Below are 18,905 nucleotides of genomic sequence, written 5' to 3' on the forward strand. Positions count from 1 at the left end.
TGTGTGTGTGTGGGGAGCAGGGTGTTTGTGTGTGTGTAATGGAACAGAGTGTTTGTGTGTGTGTGTGTGGAGCAGGGTGTTTGTGTGTGTAGCAGAGTGTGTGGAGTGGTGTGTGTATGTGTAGCAGGGTGTGTTGGGCTGTGTGTGTGTGTGTGTGTGGAGCAGTGTGTGTTGGGCAAGGTGTGTGTGTGTGGAGCAGGGTGTTTGTGTGTGTGTAGCAGAGTGTGTGGAGTGGTGTGTGTGTGTGTGTGTGTAGCAGGGTGTGTTGGGCTGTGTGTGTGTGTGTGTGTGTGTGGAGCAGGGTGTGTGTGTGTATGTAGTAGGGTGTGTGTGTATGTAGTAGGGTGTGTTGGGCTGTGTGTGTGTGTGGAGCAGGGTGTGGAGCAGTGTGTAGCAGGATGTGTGTGTGTGTGGAGTAGGGTGTGTGTGTATGTATAGTAGGGTGTGTTGGGCTGTGTGTGTGGAGCAGTGTGTGTGTGTAGCAGGATGTGTGTGTGTGGAGCAGGGTGTGTGTGTATGTGTAGTAGGGTGTGTGTGTGTGTGGAGCAGGGTGTGTGTGTGGAGCAGGGTGTGTGTGTATGTGTAGTAGGGTGTGTTGGGCTGTGTGTGTGTGTGTGGAGCAGGGGTGGAGCAGTGTGTGTGTGGAGCAGGGTGTGTGTGTGTAGTAGGGTGTGTTGGGCTGTGTGTGTGTGTGTGGAGCAGGGGTGTAGCAGTGTGTGGAGCAGGGTGTGTGTGTGTGTAGTAGGGTGTGTTGGGCTGTGTGTGTGTGTGTGGAGCAGGGGTGTAGCAGTGTGTGGAGCAGGGTGTGTGTGTGTGTAGTAGGGTGTGTTGGGCTGTGTGTGTGTGTGTGGAGCAGGGGTGTAGCAGTGTGTGGAGCAGGGTGTGTGTGTGTGTAGTAGGGTGTGTTGGGCTGTGTGTGTGTGGAGCAGGGTGTGTGTGTGTGTAGTAGGGTGTGTTGGGCTGTGTGTGTGTGTGTGGAGCAGGGTGTGTGTGTGGAGCAGTGTGTGTGTGGAGCAGGGTGTGTGTGTGTGGAGCAGTGTGTGTGTGGAGCAGGGGTGGAGCAGTGTGTGTGTGTAGTAGGGTGTGTTGGGCTGTGTGTGTGTGTGTGGAGCAGGGTGTGTGTGTGGAGCTGTGTGTGTGTGTGTGGAGCAGGGTGTGTGTGTGTAGCAGTGTGTGTGGAGCAGGATGTGTGTGTGTGTGTAGTAGGGTGTGTTGGGCTGTGTGTGTGTGTGTGTGTGGAGCAGGGTGTGGAGCAGTGTGTGTGTGTGGAGCAGGATGTGTGTGTGTGTGGAGCAGGGTGTGGAGCACTGTGTGTGTGTGTGTGTGTGTGTGGAGCAGGGTGATTTGGGCAGCGTGTGTGTGTGTTGATGTTGATGTAGACCTTGCTCCTGCAGCTCTGGCCCACTTCAGTGAGAGCATCTTGGAGTACCTGGCCAACCTGGACAAGGCCCCAGACCCCACCGTCAGGAAAGACGCCTTCTCTGCTGAGATCTTCGCCTCCTACGACATCCTCTTCAATGGCTGGCTGCAGCACAAAGACCCCAAGGTGGGTGAGGCGGGGGGGGGGGGTCTCTCGGCTGAACGGGACGGACTAACTCCGGACCACTGGCTCCACCCAGACCCTCAGCTAGGTGGGAGCGGGTCTCTCGTCCGGACAGTGGGGCTTGGTCCGGACCCTCAGCAGCGTGGGGGTGTACGGTGAATGGACGGGGGGCTCTGTTCGATACAGACCCTCGGCTCGATCCGGATCCTCAGTCGGGTGGGGAGGGGGGGGGGGGGGGGGATGGGACAGCTTGATCGGGACCCTCGGTCGGGTTGGGGGCCCCAAGGCTGGACAGGTGGGGGACCCTCGGTCAGACAGCGGCAGGGGCGGTCCATCAACTGGGGTGAGGGACAGTGTGGGGAGTTGCTGCCTGGGGAGGTGCTTGAGGGGATGTGGGGAGAGGGAGAGCGGGGTGCGAGGACCAGAAGGGTTACTGATACACAGAGCTAGGTCCAACTCAGTGGGCCGCATGGCCTCCCCGTAGAGTCATGGAGCTGTTCATCACGGAAACAGGCCCTATTGGCCCAACACACAGGGGCAGCACGGTGGCGGGCCGGTGGTGTCCATGTGAGCCGGGGCTGAGTGGGCTGAGCCGGGCAGTTATTGGCGTTGCCCGTGACTCCCTTGCTATTGAGGGAGTGCAGCGTAGTTTCACCAGGTTAATTCCCGGGAAGGCGGGACTGTCATATGCTGAGAGAATGGAGCAGCTGGGCTTGTACAATGTGGAGTTTAGAAGGATGAGAGGGTATCTCATTGAAACATATAAGATAGTTAAGGGTTTGGACATGCTAGAGGCAGGAAACATGTTCACGATGTTGGGGGAGTCCAGAACCAGGGGCCACAGTTTAAGAATAAGGAGTAAGCCATTTAGAACGGAGACGAGGAAACACTTTTCCTCAGAGAGAGTGGTGAGTCTGTGGAATTCTCTGCCTCAGAGGGTGGTGGAGGCCGGTTCTTTGGATACTTTCAAGAGAGAGCTAGATAGGGCTCTTGAAGATAGCGGAGTCAGGGGATATGGGGAGAAGGCAGGAACGGGGTACTGATTGGGGATGATCAGCCATGATCACATTGAATGGCGGTGCTGGCTTGAAGGGCCGAATGGCCTATTCCTGCACCTATTGTAGGGACGACAGATGGCACAATGGGCTAAGTGTTCGGCTGGCAACCGGAAGGTAGCCGGTTCGAATCCCGCTTGGAGTGCATACTGTCGTTGTGTCCTTGGGCAAGACACTTCACCCACCTTTGCCTGTGTGTGAATGTGTGTGAGTGATTGGTGGTGGTCGGAGGGGCCGTAGGCGCAGATTGGCAGCCACGCTTCCGTCAGTCTGCCCCAGGGCAGCTGTGGCTACAGAAGTAGCTTACCACCACCGAGTGTGACTGAGGAGTGAATGAATAATGCGATGTAAAGCGCCTTGAGTATTAGAAAGGCGCTATATAAATCCCATCCATTATTATTATTATTATTGTCTATTGTATATTGAGCCGTGATGTTTGCCCGTGTCTGAGCTGGGCGGTTGTTGGCGTTGCCTGTGAGCCGTGACGTTTGCCCGTGTGTGAGCCGGCGTGTGTTTGCCTCGGCAGCTGCGGAGCAGTGTGGTGGAGGCGGTGGGGCAGATGTCACACCTGATGCCCCACGACAAGCTGGAGGAACAGCTACCCAGGATGATCCCCGGCATCCTCAACCTCTACCGCAAACACTCTGACCACCTCCACATCACCCAGGTAAGGGGCGCGCTGCTCACAACCTCCACCACCCCACCCCTTCACCCCTACTCACCATCAACCCCAACACTCATCCAAGCCCAAACCCTAACCCCACCCCCCCCAAACTCCAACATACTCACTGCCTGACCACCACACCCACCAAACCACCTCCCAATGCCAACTGGTCACGGCTCACACACCACGCCACAACTGCCAGGCTCAGACACGCCTTATCCATTCGTCCTGATCTCCACCTCCTCTCCCTTGCCCCGACTCACCTTCACCGCAGCTGGACAAAAATGCTGGCGAAACTCAGCGGGTGAGGCAGCATCTATGGAGCGAAGGAATAGGTGACGTTTCGGGTTGAGACCCTTCTTCAGACTGATGTGTGGGTGGGGGGGGGGGGGGGGGAAGAAGAAACGAAGATGCGGGGACAGTAGGCTGTGGGAGAGCTGGGAAGGGGAGGGGAAGGAGGGAGAAAGCAGGGACTACCTGAAATTGGAGAAGTCATCACTTATACCGCCATCATTTATACTCGCCAACCGAACCCGACCTCCGTTCCAACATCAACTCACACCTCATCCTCCCCCCCCCCCCCCCCCCTCGAGCTCCTCACCACACACTCATCCTCACTAACTGAACCTTATCCCAATACGGACTCTTACCTCCACCTTCCCACCCTGTCCTGACCTCCGCAGCCACACTCATCCTCGCCAACCATTCTCCAACCTCCTCATCCTCCCCACCAAACACTCATCCTCAACAACAAAAAACTTTCTCACCCAGAGAGTTGTGGATTTGTGGAATTCAAGTGGAGGCCAAATCACTGGATGGATATAAGAGAGAGTTAGATAGAGCTCTAGGGGCTAATGGAGTCAAGAGATATGGGGAGAAGGCAGGCACGGGTTATTGATTGGGGACGATCAGCCATGATCACAATGAATGGCGGTGCTGGCTCGAAGGGCCGAATGGCCTCCTCCTGCACCTATTGTCTATGTTTCTATGTTTCTAACAGCCCCAACCCCACCTTGTCCAAACTCCCCCTCTCTCCTCCCTCCCCATCTGCTCTACTTTCCCCCTCTCCCCTCACCCCCCTCCCCCTCCCTCCTCTCCTTCCTCATCTCCCCCCTCCCTCCTGACTACCACCTCCACCTCATCACCTCCGTGCCAGCCACAGGCCACACCTCTCCCCTTCTCCCCCCCCCCTCCTCTTTCCAGGGGTGGGGTGGCGGTGTGAGGACGGGGGAGGGGGCAGTGTGGGGCAGTGAGAAGTCGGTGTGGCGCGGTGAGGTGGTGGGTGCGGATGGGAGAGGTGTTAGCGGTATGGTGGAGGGAGGCGGTGGTGTGGGTGGGGTGGGGACAGTGTAGCGGTGTGGGTGGGGTGTAGGCAGGCACGTGCCATGAGTCATTCGGCTTCAAAAAAAAATCTTAAACCGTGCATGCGCAGATTGTTCTCTCCGTAAAAAATAAAAAAAGTAACAATTCCATTTTCTCAAGGCTTCTAAATCTCCTTCATTTTTTAATTACTGAATGGGTGGGGGATGGAGGATGAAGGCAGATGGAGAGATGGTGGGAAAAACTGGAGCACACCGGGACGTTGAATCAGTTGTCATCTTATTGAATGACAATACCAATTTAAGGGACCAATTGGAGGGAGAGTTCCTATCACAGCGTGTGGAGAGTCTGTGCCAGGGGTTAAAGAGGCGGGGAGGGTAGGAGAGTTGAGAAGGAGGGGGTCGGAGATCATGTCAGGCTCACTCACTGCTGCCGCAGCGCTCCGGGCACAGACAGCAGAACTGGCCGCCACTTCCGGGGAAGGAAGCAGCTCGGGTGACTGCGAGCAGCCGCCGGGACCCGACAGCAGAAACGGCTGCCACTTCGGCGCCTTCTGCCGGCCTGCTCACCTCTGGCAGCGCTCTCCGTCTGAACACCTCTCACCTGCCGCTCGCCGACTTCGCTCATGTCAGCCGCTTCCCACAAATCCTTAAATTCCCACAGCGAGTAACCTCAATTGGTCCCTTGAGCGCGCTGTCGGAATTTAAGGATTTGCGGGAAGCCGGCCGGCGAGCGGCAGGAGAGAGGTGTTCAGACGGAGAGCACTGCCAGAGGTGAGCGGGGACCAGCAGATGGGGCTGACGTGGCAGCCGGTTCTGCTGTCTGGTACCGGCGGCTGCTCGCAGTCACCCGAGCTGCTTCCTTCCTCGGAAGTGGCGGCCAGTTCTGCTGTCCGTGCCCGGAGCGCTGCGGCAGCCACCCGAGCTCATTCACTCCCCGGCCACAATGCGGTGGCTCCGTGCCCGGAGCTTCGCAAAGTGGGTTACTGGCCCCGACCCCCTCCTTCACAACGCTCCTGCCCTCCCCGCAACTTTACCCCAGGCCAGACTCCTCAAACACTGTGAAAGGAACTCTCCCCACCCACCCCAGGAAATACGGTATTTAAAACCATAAAGCACCAAGAAATGTACTTCCCACGTTATTGGTACACGAACCTGCAGAAGGCTGCTGCGCATGCGCAGTGCTACAAAGGCAGAATTTCAGCTGCCTTCAGCCCCGCTTGTCATTAACGGCTTGAAGCAGCGCTGACGGCACGTGGGCTGCACAGACCTTCATATGTTACAAGTGCTGCGGATAAAAGGCACAGAGAATTATGCCTACCTAACAGATCGGTCTCTTAGATAGGCATAATTCTCCCATGCCTTTACTATTTATATTTAATAATTACCATTTTATAATTTTAGTCAGGGTAGGCAGTGCCGACCTTGCCGGCCCTGACGGCACGTGCCTGAGTGTGGCGGTTGGGGGAGGGGGAGTGGAAAAGCGGGGGGAGGTGGTGGCGGTGAGGTGGTGGTGCAGATGGGAGGGCTGGGAGTAGTGTGGTGAGAGATGTTGGCGCGGGTGAGGTGGGTGCGGTGGTGGAGGGAGATGCTGGCGCGGGTGACGTGGGGCGGTGGAACAGGGCGGTGAGCTCGCCGCGGTGTGAACGGCCACTGCCACTGTCTAACCGGTGACTCGACCCCCAGAGCCTGTGCCACGTGCTGGATGCCGCTGTGGAGATGGGCAGTCGTGTGCTGGAGACACAGATCGACAATCTGCTCAACACCCTGCACCCCCAGGTAAGGCGTGGGTGGATGGGGCTGGGTGTGGGGTTGTGTGACAAAGCTGGCCCTCAGATCCATCTTCAACCTCTCCCCTCTCACATTGAGCTCTCTGCTCTCTACCCTGGGGCATCCACTTTACCCTTGCCCCTCATGATCTTGTACACCTCCATAAGGTCACTGGTGCCCAATTTACCTTCCCACGCGCATTGAAAGAATGGAGCGGCTGGGCTTGTGTACACTGGAATTTAGAAGGATGAGAGGAGTTCTTATTGAAACATATAAGATTATTAAGGCGTTGGACACTCTGGAGGCAGGAAACATGTTCCCGATGTTGGGGGAGTTCAGAACCAGGGGCCACAGTTTAAGAGTAAGGGGTAAACCATTTAGACTGGTGATGACGAAAAACATTTTCACACAGTGAGTGGTGAGTCTGTGGAATTCTCTGCCTCAGAAGGCAATGGAGGCTGATTCAGTGGATGCTTTCAAGAGAGAGCTAGATAGGGCTTTTTAAGATAGCAGAGTCAAGGGATATGGGGAGAAAACAGGAACAGGGTACTGATTGGGGATGTTCAGCCCTGTTCGCAATGAATGGCGGTGCCGGCTCGAAGGGCCGAATGGCCTACTCCTGCACCTATTGTCTATTGTCTTTGGGATGTGGGAAGAAACCAGAGCATCTGGGGAAACTCAGAGAGAACTTGCAAACTCCGCACAGACAGCACTCCGCAGAGGTCAGGATTGACTCCACCTAGGTCGCTGGAGCAGAGGGACAGTGGCTCTGCCAGCTAAGCCACAATGGCGCTCAGTCTACGACTCTCTGGAAGATAAGACTTCAAGAAAGTTCTTCACTGTATGCGGTGAGCAAATAGCAAACATATGTGTCCCTCTTCCCCCTCCACAGATCTGCACTACCCTGGATTACAACAACCACACGGCCGTCAAGAACCACAATGAAGTTCTCCGCTGCTTCACCGTCTTGGGTAAGGAAGGTTTGGGAAAAAAAGCGTGTCGTCCTCTGGTGAAGGGTAGAGCCAATCCTTGAGAGGGGCCTCTGTGTGTGGACCATGGAATCCAGGCTGACACCGACCGCAGAGCAGAACGAAGCTGAGCGTTTGACGCCACTGGGCCTCGACTCGCTGGAGATGAGGGGGGAACCTCATTGAAATGTACCGTATCGTGAAAGGCCTGGATAGAGTGGATGTGACAATAGACAATGGACAACAGGTGCATTTGGCCCTTCAATGTGATCATGGCTGATCATCCCCAATCAGTACCCCGTTTCTGCCTTCTCCCAATATCCCCTGACTCTGCTCTCTCTTGAAAGCATCCAGAGAACCGGCCTCCACCGCCCTCTGAGGCAGAGAATTCCACACACTCACCACTCTCTGTGAGAAAAAGTGTTTTGTCGTCTCCGTTCTGAATGACTTACCCCTTATTCTTAAACTGTGGCCCCTGGTTCTGGACTCCCCCAACATCGGGAACATGTTTCCTGCCTCTAGCGTGTCCAAACCCTTAACAATCTTATATGTTTCAATAAGATGCTCTCTCATCCTTCTAAACTCCAGAGTATACAAGCCCAGCCGCTCCATTCTCTCAGTATATGACAGTCCCGCCATCCCGGGAATTAACCTTGTAAACCTACGCTGCACTCCCTCAATAGCAAGAATGTCCTTCCTCAAATTTCTTGGATGATTCTTGTGAACCTCACTTGGTCACTTGGACCATTTCTGACACCTCCCTCCCCTATATTGATCTCACCGGCTCCATCACTGGAAATAGACTATTGACTGACATCTATTACAAACCCACTGTCTCCCACAACTATCTCGGCTACACTTTTTCCCACCCTGCTTCCTGCAAAGACTCTATCCCCTACTCCCAATTCCTCCCTCGACGCCCAAGATGAGGTGTTCCATACCATCCATACTTCATTCTTTAGGCAACGGGGTTTCCCCTCTTCCATCATAGATGAGGCCCTCACATGGGTCTCCTCGGTACCCCGCAGCTCCGCCCTTGCTCCCCCCTCCCCCTAGTCGCAACAGAGACAGAGTCCCCCTAGTCCTAAATCTTCCACCCCATCGCATACAGCACATAATCCTCCCACAATTCCGCCACCTCCAACGGGATCCCATCACTGGCCACATTTCCCCATCTCCACCCCTTTCCGCCTTCCACAGAGACCGTTCCCTCCGCAACTCCCTGGTTAACTCATCCCTTCCCACCCAAACCACCCCCTCCCCATGTACCTTCCCCTGCGACCGCAGAAGATGCAACACCTGTCCCTATACCTCCTCCCTTGACTCTGACTCCAGGGACCCCGACAGTCTTTTCAGGTGAGGCAGAGGTTCACCTGCACCTCCTCCAACCTCATCCACTGTATCAATTGTTCAAGATGTGGACTCTTATACATCGGTGACACCAAACGTAGACTGGGTGATCGTTTCATGGAACACCTTCGCTCAGTCTGCCTGGACCCACCTGAACACCCGGTTGCTGCACACTTTAATTCTCCTTCCCATTCCCACACAGACCTTTCTGTCCTCGGTCTCCTCCATTGTCAGAGTGAGGCCAAACGCAAATTGGTGGAACAGCATCTCATATTTCGCTTGGGCAGCTCACAGCCCAGTGGTATAAATATTTATTTCTCTCACTTCAGGTAGCTCCGGCATTCTCTCTCTCTCTCCATCCCTCCCCCACCCAGTCGTACCAGCTTCAAAGTCACCTTGTTGAGACACAGCTAACAATGGCCAGTTCCCTTTATCATAGTTACTTTTTTGCATATCTATCATTCATTTGTTCTATATCTCTCCACATCACCATCTATATCTCTCGTTTCCCTCTCCCTGACTCTCAGTCTGAAGAAGGGTCTCGACCCGAAACGCCACCTATTCCTTTTCTCCAGAGATGCTGCCTGTCCCGCTGAGTTACTCCAGCATTATGTGTCTCTCCAGCAGCTGCAGTTCCTACACAAAACTCCTCTGAACCCTCTCCAGCACCAGCACATCCTTCCTCAGATATGGGGCTCAAAACTGTTCACAATACAATAGGCAATAGGTGCAGGAGTAGGCCATTCGGCCCCTCGAGCCAGCACCACCCCTCAATGTGATCATGGCTGATCATACACAATCAGTACCCGTTCCTGCCTTCTCCCCATATCCCCTGACTCCGCTATGTTTAAGAGCTCTATCGAACTCTCTCTTGAAAGCATCCAGAGAACCGGCCTCCACCGCCCTTTGAGGCAGAGAAATCCACAAACTCGCAACTCTTTGTGTGAAAAAGTATTTCCTCATCTCCGTTCTAAATGGCTTACTCCTTATTCTTAAACTGTGGCCCCTGGTTCTGGACTCCCCCAACATCGGAAACATGTTTCCTGCCTCTAGCGTGTCCAAATCCTTAATAATCTTATATGTTTCAATAAGATTCCCTCTCATCTTTCTAAATTCCAGAGTGTACAAGCCCAGCCGCTCCATTCTATCAACTTATGACAGTCCTGCCATCCCGTGAATTATTAACTTTGTGAACCTACGCTGCACTCCTGCTGTACCTGCATGGTTACTTTCAGTGACTGATGAACAAGGACACCCAGATCTCGTTGTACTTCCCCTTTCCCCAACGTGACACCATTTGGATAATAATCTGCCTTCCTGTTTTTGCCACCAAATACGGTCTGACCAGCACCTTATAGAGCCTCAGTATTACACTCCTGTTTCATATTCTGGATCCCTGTTTTTATATTAAAGTGTTTAAAGGAGAGGTGTGTGGGGGCAAGTGAGGGTGGTGTGTGCCTGGAATGTGCTACAGGGTGTGGTAGTCGAGGCCGATACAATCGTGGTATTTAAGAAGCTTATGATAGGCATATGGGTATGGAGGGACATGGCTTATAAGCAAGCAAATAAGAGTTGGCCTGGGCATTATGTTGAGCACAGACATTGTGGGCCGAAGGGCCTGTTCTTGTGCAGTACTGCTCTATGTTGTATGACCTCAAGGAGCCCTGGCTGAGAATATGGATCACCCTCAGGCACGGGTGAGGTGCCGTTAAGCTGGGGGAGGGCTAATGTTGTGCCTTTATTTAACAAGGGCTGCAAATATAAAACCGGTGAACTATAGGACCAGTGAGCCGACCATCTTAGTTTTAGTTTAGAGATACAGTGTGGAAACAGGCCCTTCGGCCCACCGAGTCCACGCCGACCAGTATTTTAACAATATCCTACACACACAAGGGACAATTTACATTTATACCATGCCGATTAACCTACAAACCTGCGCGTCTTTGGAGTGGGAGGAAACTGTAGTACCTAGGGAAAACCCACGCACTCATAGGGAGAACGTGCAAACTCCACACAGACAGCATCCGTGGTCAGGATCGAAACCGGGTCACTGGCGCTGTAAGGCAGCAACTCTACCACCGTGCCCCCCTGGTAGGAACGTTACTGGAGAGGGTTGTGAGCGATAGGATGTACATGTATTGGGACAGACCGGTTGATTAGGGCCAGTCAGCACGGTTTTGTACGTGGGAGATTGAATCTCAACAATTCGGTTGAGTTGTTTGAAATAATAATAAGGAAGTTGAAGGAGGAAAGGCTGTCGAGATAATCTATCTGCACTTCCGCTAGCTTTCTGATCAGGTTCTGTAAATTGCTTGTTCTAAGCTTCCCCCCCCAGTCTGGTTTCAGTCAAAAACTACTGAATCAATCACTTGATCAACTAATCTTTGTTTTAGTTTAAATCTTTTTATTTGAATTTTGAATTTAACAGCAATTTGCATACATACAATGATAACAGACATAATTGTACAACAGTATGTAAACGACCCTCAAAACCCTTACCCTTACCCACCCTCGCCACCCGGGGACAAACAACACTCACATACGTACACATCCACACAAATACGATTTAAAAAAAAAAAATAATAATAAAAAATAATAAAAATAAGAAGAAGAATAGTTTTGGAAAATAAATAAATAAATAAATAAATTAAAAAAGATAAAAAGTTGTGGGGAGGGAGGGAGGGGTTGAGGGGATAGCAGCTGCAATAAGACAGAGCTGTGATAGAGGGCACTCAGTCCTCTTCCGAGTACGGAAACAAGTTAAGAGAGTTAACAAGTTCCAGGAAAGGGTTCCATGTATCTAGGAATGTCTTGGTAGAGCCTTTGAGAGAGAACCTAAGTTTTTCAAGCTTTAAGTTGTAGAGCACCTCCTTGATCCAGCGGGCGTGTGTCGGGGGACAGGTAAGTCTCCAGTTAAGCAAAATCGGTCTCCGGGCTAACAGGGTTGTAAAAGCCAGGACCCGCTTCAACGCAACTGAGAGGTTGGTGTTGGGGGGAATACCAAAAATAGCTGACAGTGGGTTTGGAGGAATAGTCTGGCCATAGGCTCTTCTTAGCACGTCGAAAGCACTCCTCCAAAAGGTTGCTAGCTTAGGGCAAGACCAAAACATATGACTATGGTTGGCAGGGGATTGATTGCATCTGTTGCAGGTGTCTTTAACAGCGGGGTATATTCTAGATAATCTTGCGTTTGTGTAGTGGACTTTGTGAAGGACTTTGCATTGGATTAGGCCATGACGGGCACATATGGAGGAAGAATGGATCAAATCCAAGGCAGAGTCCCATTGCTGGTCTGTTAGTTTCGTATTCAGCTCGCCCTCCCACGCAGCTTTTAATGAGGTATGAGGTTTCAATATAACCGACCCTAACAAGTTGTACAAAAAAGAGATGCATTTCTTCCGGTTGGGATCTAGAGCTAGGATGGAATCGGTCAGGGTTTCAGGGGGACGATTTGGCAAATGGGGGAATATCTTCGTCACAAAATTCCTAATCTGGAAAAAACGAAAAAGGTGGGAGTTTGGGAGGCTATAGTTGTACGAAAGCTCTGCAAAAGACGAAAAAATGCCATCCTTGTAAAGGTTTTTGATACTACTGATGCCATTACTATGCCAGGTTTTGAATGCGGAGTCTGTACTTGAAGGTTTAAAGATGTGATTTTTAAGCAGTGATGTTCAAGATGGAATGGCCTTGTAAACCGAAGTTTTTCCTAAATTGACTCCATATCTTGAGCGAGAGGGACGCAATTGGGCCTGCACCCGCAGATGTTATAGAAAGGGGGAGTTGAGAGCATAGGACAGACCGCAACGGGAGATGTGAACTCGCCTTTTCCATGTGTACCCAGGTCGGTAGGTGGTCGCAATCATCATTCATCCAGTACAGGATTTTTTGCAAGTTAGCCCAGTAGTATCGCCTAAAGTCAGGAAGTGCCAAACCGCCGTCACTCTTAGGAGACTGTAGTACCGTCTTTCGAATTCTGGCCGGTTTGCTACCCCATAAAAATTTAGATATTCTCCTTTCTAATTTATCAAAAAAAGATTTAGTGATAAATATAGGAACATGCTGGAAAAGGTACAGGAATTTGGGTAGGACGACCATCTTGACCAGATTTATCTGGGCCGCGAGGGATAACGGTAAGACTGACCAGCGGTCAAAGTCTCTTTCAGCTTTCTCAACCAGAGGCAGGAAGTTTGTGCGGAACATATCAAATATAGGTATTGTGATAAAAACGCCGAGGTAGCGAAATCCGTCCTCCGCCCATTTGAATGAGGTTAAAGAGCGAGGGAGCTGCTTAGCCGATGAGTTAATCGGTAATAGTTCACTTTTTTGGTAGTTAAGTTTATAACCAGAGTACACCCCTAAAAACACAATTACAGTTCCCACCACTGTACATAACCACCATGGGTTCGATCCTCGTATCTGCCTGATCAAGGCCTCTAGGCCTCGCTCAAGCAGAGACACTCCAGAAGGTCACAGAGACCTAAGCGCTCTCCCAGAAGATCGACGCAGGACCTCGTGGTAGCTGACTTTTATATGTCCCCGGATCTCGAGGGGCCGAACCACATGGGGGTGGTCTCTGCAATCCAATTACAGATATCGATTAACCCCATACATGACAGACATTTCACTAACCCAGTAATACAGTGGCTAATACATTGTATTCAAACAGTGTTTCTCAGAGGAAACGAACATCGCAATATTTGCCCTGATATGCAAGAAAACCAGACAAGGCTCAATACCTCATCCAATCAACATTCAGTAAAGTAAAGCTTTGCAACATAATTTTACAATTATTTACAAACTGTATGTCTGGTTTGCATTCATCCAATCCATTCTATGCATTTTGCACCTAATTGTCCGGGTCTGCAGATGTTCCCATTCTCTTCCTGCAGCTCAGATCTGGGCTCTAGACAAACTGGCACAACTCTGCAGCTTGTCCCAGTTCCACAGGGAGCACTTTCAAATTGACCAAATTGCCCAGCAGCCCTGAAGCCTTTACTCAATTTTAAAGTCCTAGCCTCTCCAATCTGGCCAGGATTAACAGTTCCGCATGCTCTGGATGGATAGATTGCATGGGATCCAAGGAGAGCTAGCCGGCTGGATACTGGAATTGGCTTCATGGAAGGAAGCAGAGGGTGATGGTGGAAGGTTGCTTTTCGGCCTGGAGGCCTGTAACTAGTGATGTGCCTCAGGGTGCGGTGCTGGGCCCGTCGCTGCTTGTCATCTACATCGATGATTTGGATAAGAACGTACAAGGCATGATTGGCAAGTTTGCGGATGAGACTAAAATAGGTCTTATCTTAGACGGTGAAAATGGTTAAGGGCCTGCCCCACTGCGGCGACCTAATCCGCGAGTTCTGGCGAGTTTGCCCTCGACTCATACTCGCAGCATGGTCAACACGAGGTCGTAGGAGGTCTTCGTAACTCTCCTTCATGCTCGAGAGTGGTCTCCTCGTACTCGAGGCCTCAGCTAGGTCGCAGCGTTTTTTCAATATGTTAAAAAACGCCCGCGAGTAAAAAAAAAAAGGGGTCGCCATGGAAAATAATCGATACTCTTTTTACTCGTAGGTTTAGTCGTAGTAGGTCGGCATGTTAGTCGTGGGTAATCGAGGGTAGTCAAAGGTAGTCGTAGATAGTCTTCATCATAGTCGAAGGGAGGTCAAAGGAGATCGAAGGAGGTCGTCTTCACTCTGCACTATTCGGTGTCCAATTTTCCCGAAGCTAGTTGAAGCTAGTCTTCAACATGTCATTTTAAAAAAAACTCTTCTAAACTCGCCAATTAGGTCGCCCAAGTGGGACAGCCCCTTTATCAAGAATCACCTTGATCAACTGGACCAAAGTATGGCAAATGTAGTTTAATAGTAAGATTAAACGAGAACTTACCAGTTCGAAGTTTGATCTGTATTTTATGAGGAGTTACGATGAGGGATTACGTGAAGAACCCGTCCAGCGCGCATGCGCGACATACTTCAAAGCAGTGGTGTGGAATCACAGAAGACACAATAATTGAAATAAACATAGTAAAGAAAAGGTGAACTAAAATACCAGTTGATCTCTATAATTGAGGGTGGGAGCGGAGGGCACGTAATCCCTCATCGTAACTCCTCATAAAATACAGATCAAACTTCGAACTGGTAAGTTCTCGTTTAATCTTACTATTTTACTTCGGAGTCACGTGAGTGACTACGTGAAGATTTTAAAGCTCTGTGATTTCAAACCGTGTAACAGTTCATACTTCACTCGCTGCCGAAGTAATTCGAGGGAGGAAGTATGTTATCGTAATCAACCATTAATCTGTTTGTAAAACAATAATAGTGTTATTAACAATAACAAGACCAAAATGCTCCCCCGGGCTTAAATTATATATTTGCAGATTCTAATACTTTTTCTGCAAACGATACAGGTTCTGCCAGCGGCTTGTTACAAAAGTTTGGAACGTATACTCCCTAGACCACCCCGCTGTAGCCAGGATGTGGTCCATAGGCACGTCCATCCTCTTAGTCACCGATGTGGATGCTGCCCTGGTGGAGTAAGATTTATACACGTTAGTATTTACTCCAGCAACTCCCAGTACCTGCTTGAGCCACTTGAGATAGTTTGGCTCGTCACCCGACCATGAGGTTTCTTGTGACTGACCCATAAGGCTTTTTCTCTCCCTCGGGGATTTCTTATTGTGTCGATGTAGTTCAATAAGTGGGTCATGACACATAACCGTGGTTCAGGTGGGTATGCCATGACTGGACCTGATGTTCCTGGTCTGCTCTGTTTGACCAACCCCTGAATGGTAAATGTGACACGGTCTGGTGTTATAACCATATTGTCCAATCGTAGTAGATGGAGGAACTGGACTCTTTGTGCTGAGACAAGGCCATCAGCATGACCGTCTTCAGGGTTAGCTGTTCCAGGGTGAGGGACCTGGCTGGTGACCATCCCCTAAGGTACGTCAGGACCACACTGGCATCCCAGATTTGGGTGTACCTAGGTCTGGGGGATTAGAGTTGAATATGCCTCACCTGAGTTTGATCACCAGTGGGTGGTACCCTATGGCCTGTTGTCCTGGTTCCTGAGTTAAGTAGGCTGACAGAGCACTTCTGGCTGTATTAATGGCGCTGTAGCTGAGTCCTTCATTGTGGTGAAGACCTGCCAGGAACTCCAGTACAGGTTTTGTTGAATATGTAGTTCCTGTGTTTGAACAGTATCTTCCCACTTCTTGATGTTTTCCAAGTATAGTTCCCTTGTGGATATGTGATGGGATGCTGTCATCGTGTCGATAGTGCTGTCTGACAAATCCAGGCCCAGCAGTGGTCTTCCCAATTCTGCAACCCAGGCCCAGCAGTGGTCTTTTCAAATCTGCAACCCAGTAGTTTAATTTATCGAGGCATGGGTGGCTTATGCCTGAAACTGGGTGAGTTGATAAGTCTGGGCTACTGGGAAAAATCATTAGGGTTTTAATGACCATGTCGAGGACCACTGGGAACCATGACTGTGTAGGTTAGTCGGGTACTATCAAAATACCTGAAGCCGAGTCCATCTGTATTTTGCGTAGTACCCGACTGTTGAGGCCGTAGTACCTGACTGATGAGGTAGAAAAGGGGAGAACATAGAGATTAGATTCCCTCCCCCAGTTCAGCGGGAATGTATCCATTGCCGCTGCCTCAAGGTCTGGTTTCATGCGACATACATCGGTACGTGGTGATTCAATTGGAATACAGGGAAATCGATATCTGGTGTTCCATATTGCTTTGTAATTTCAGCAAATACTTTGGTTTAATATGTCTGTTTACAGTATTTAGCTCACCTGGTAGGTAAGTTGCTGATGGTCAAATATGTTTGACGACATACGGTTACCAATTGTTAAATAAATTGTCACATGATATCGATTTTATTTCGCCCAAGTGGTTTGTTATATGCCACCACGTGATGTTGTTAATTTATAAACGAACATGCAAAATGGTGCACTACTGAACAATATGCTTTTACCCATAGAACGTACTCAATATTTCCAACTAGGTTTTATGCCCAGTGTCTGTAGTGATGATGACTCCAGATTAGTCCATTTACCACCTGTTCTGGGTTTGGGTTATTTTGTTTAAACACTAGCACCTTAGCTCTAATGGAAAGGTTCAAGTTAAGTAGCTGGTAATGCTACTACTAACTCCCAATTACTCTTGCCACTTTGTTGAATGGTTGGTTGATTGTTACCATTAATTGTTACAGGTTGTGTCATGTGCTGACTCCTTTTGGCAATGTTATAGATAAGTGGACTGAGTTAATTTGAATACCAGATAGTCCATAGTTGTTGATGGTGTCAACGTAGATTTATCTGGATTGTATGACAGAGCCCAGGCTAAATAAGTTTTAGTAGCTAATGCTGCTGATTTAGCTATTTCCATGGATTTGTCTGTCGTTAATATCATAAAGACATGCCATGACGATATGTTCCTTAATAGTGTCAGGGCTGGTTTGAATATCTGGAAACAGTTTTGTCTCATATTTGGCCATTGTCAATAATTTATACTGCCATAGTTACCCCATCCAGGTAAATTGTGGTATCTCCGAAAATCTTTTATGAATGGGTACTGAATAGTATGCATCTTTTAAGTCGATGTCTACCACAAAGTATCCTAGGAAATCCACGGTTAGCAGTTACAAGTTTCCATAAAGTGTGTATACCTGGTGAAAATACTCAAGTGGTTAAGTCAATTATGGTGCGACATTCACCACCTTTGGGTTTTTTGGTACCAAAGGTTCATATTAGACTTCTTTATGACCCCTTTGTATATCTTCTCCAGTTAGCTAGCCCCTCATGTTCTTTTTTAGTGGGAGGGTAAACCCCTTTGGGGTGCATGCTGAACTGGTGGCAAGTTTCTTAATTCAATTTTTATCCTTGAATACTTTTGGTATATAACTACCAAGTGTGATAATTCTTCATGCTTCCAAACCCAGGTGTGATTCCCCCCCCCCTGTTAGTACAAACCCTTCACCTTTTATGTGATGGTAAGAACCATACTCATCTGCCTTCACTGTTGTTTAGTGGTGTGTTCATTTCTTCGGTTTCTGGTTCCTTGTCTGTCGGGATGGTGTTGTTGGGGGGTGGCGCATTTTCCATGGGGCCCGCTCTGGACCCTGGCCTGAAAAGGCTTACGGGGGCTGGCATGCGGGCCCCAAGCTTTCACCAGTACCATTAAGTAGACGCCTACTGGTGGACGCGTGGAGGTACTGCTGTCTGGTTTTGTGTGGTTTGCTCATTCCAGGCCCTGCCCTCATGATGCCGAATATCTTGGATACTTTGTCCAATTTTTAGACTTGATTTGGTAAATTTACCAGATAGCAGGATCTGTGGTTGTGAGGTCGGCATTCTCACAGTCCTGTGAATTTTTTAGGTTGAGGGCAGGTTTTATGACTTCCTTCCAGAGGTTGCGGTCGCATACTGTGTTGAACAGTAGGGTCAGGTGTTTTGCCATACTACCCTGCCCCTCTGGAATGAGCATGCGAAAATGATAGCCGACGTCAGGGGTATCAAATGCAATTTAAGATATTAGGGTTTTTAAATGCCCTGCTCAATGTACCCCCAATAATGGTAGGCACTTTGAGTAAATGCAATTTTGGGGAGGCGTGATAAAATCCAACGCCTCATGACTACCTGTCTTGGAGAGGTATTTTGGAAAGACAGGTAGTAAGCTGGCCGTCAGTTTAGACTGAAAAGGCCATCTCGCTCGTGGTGTAGCCACGTAGCGGTATCTCACACCCAGCAGCTCTTCCTGATCCTGTACCTCAAGCATTCTCCCGATGTTGTTCAGCCAGTGACCCCTCTTCTTGACCAGCCCAGCCCTGGTCGCCATCGATCCCTCGACAAGGGAGATGGCCAGTGCTGTTAGTGCACTGGAGTGGGAGTGTTATGCTCCCTTGGCGAGCTTGCCCCAGCTCCCGAGGCAAGTCTCGCTGGAGTTTTTACTCCATGACCTTTATCTAGGCTTGGAAAACAGACACTTACTCGCTCTCGGGCGGTAGTTTGAAGTGCCGGTTCCATCTTCCGTGTCTGTCTCCAGCTCGAGGTTTGGTTGCCGACTTTGCTCTAGAGGCTGCCTGCCGTTTTCGGGCGGCATTTCTGCCGTTCTCGGGCGGCGAGACTCCTTGTCGGAGTATGCAGGGATTACCGGCCGGTTTTTGAATTTCCCTCCAGTCCGCTGTTGTTGGTCAGACAGCTGTTAGAACGGGGGCCGCTTCCCTCTGTGCTGC

At 50.2% G+C, this 18,905-nt stretch overlaps 1 protein-coding gene across 1 annotated transcript in view; it reads left to right on the forward strand.

The window, feature by feature from the left end:
* Positions 1-18,905, forward strand: part of mroh1 (maestro heat like repeat family member 1) — a 76,882-nt gene that overhangs the window by 23,998 nt on the left and 33,979 nt on the right. The window contains exons 7-10 of the mRNA XM_033039208.1: positions 1,395-1,546; positions 3,125-3,265; positions 6,268-6,360; positions 7,244-7,322. Of these exons, the coding sequence (XP_032895099.1) occupies positions 1,395-1,546; positions 3,125-3,265; positions 6,268-6,360; positions 7,244-7,322 (465 nt within the window). The remainder of the gene's footprint in view (positions 1-1,394; positions 1,547-3,124; positions 3,266-6,267; positions 6,361-7,243; positions 7,323-18,905) is intronic.

This window comes from Amblyraja radiata, chromosome 2 (assembly GCF_010909765.2).
Source record: "Amblyraja radiata isolate CabotCenter1 chromosome 2, sAmbRad1.1.pri, whole genome shotgun sequence".
Lineage (NCBI taxonomy): Eukaryota > Metazoa > Chordata > Chondrichthyes > Rajiformes > Rajidae > Amblyraja > Amblyraja radiata.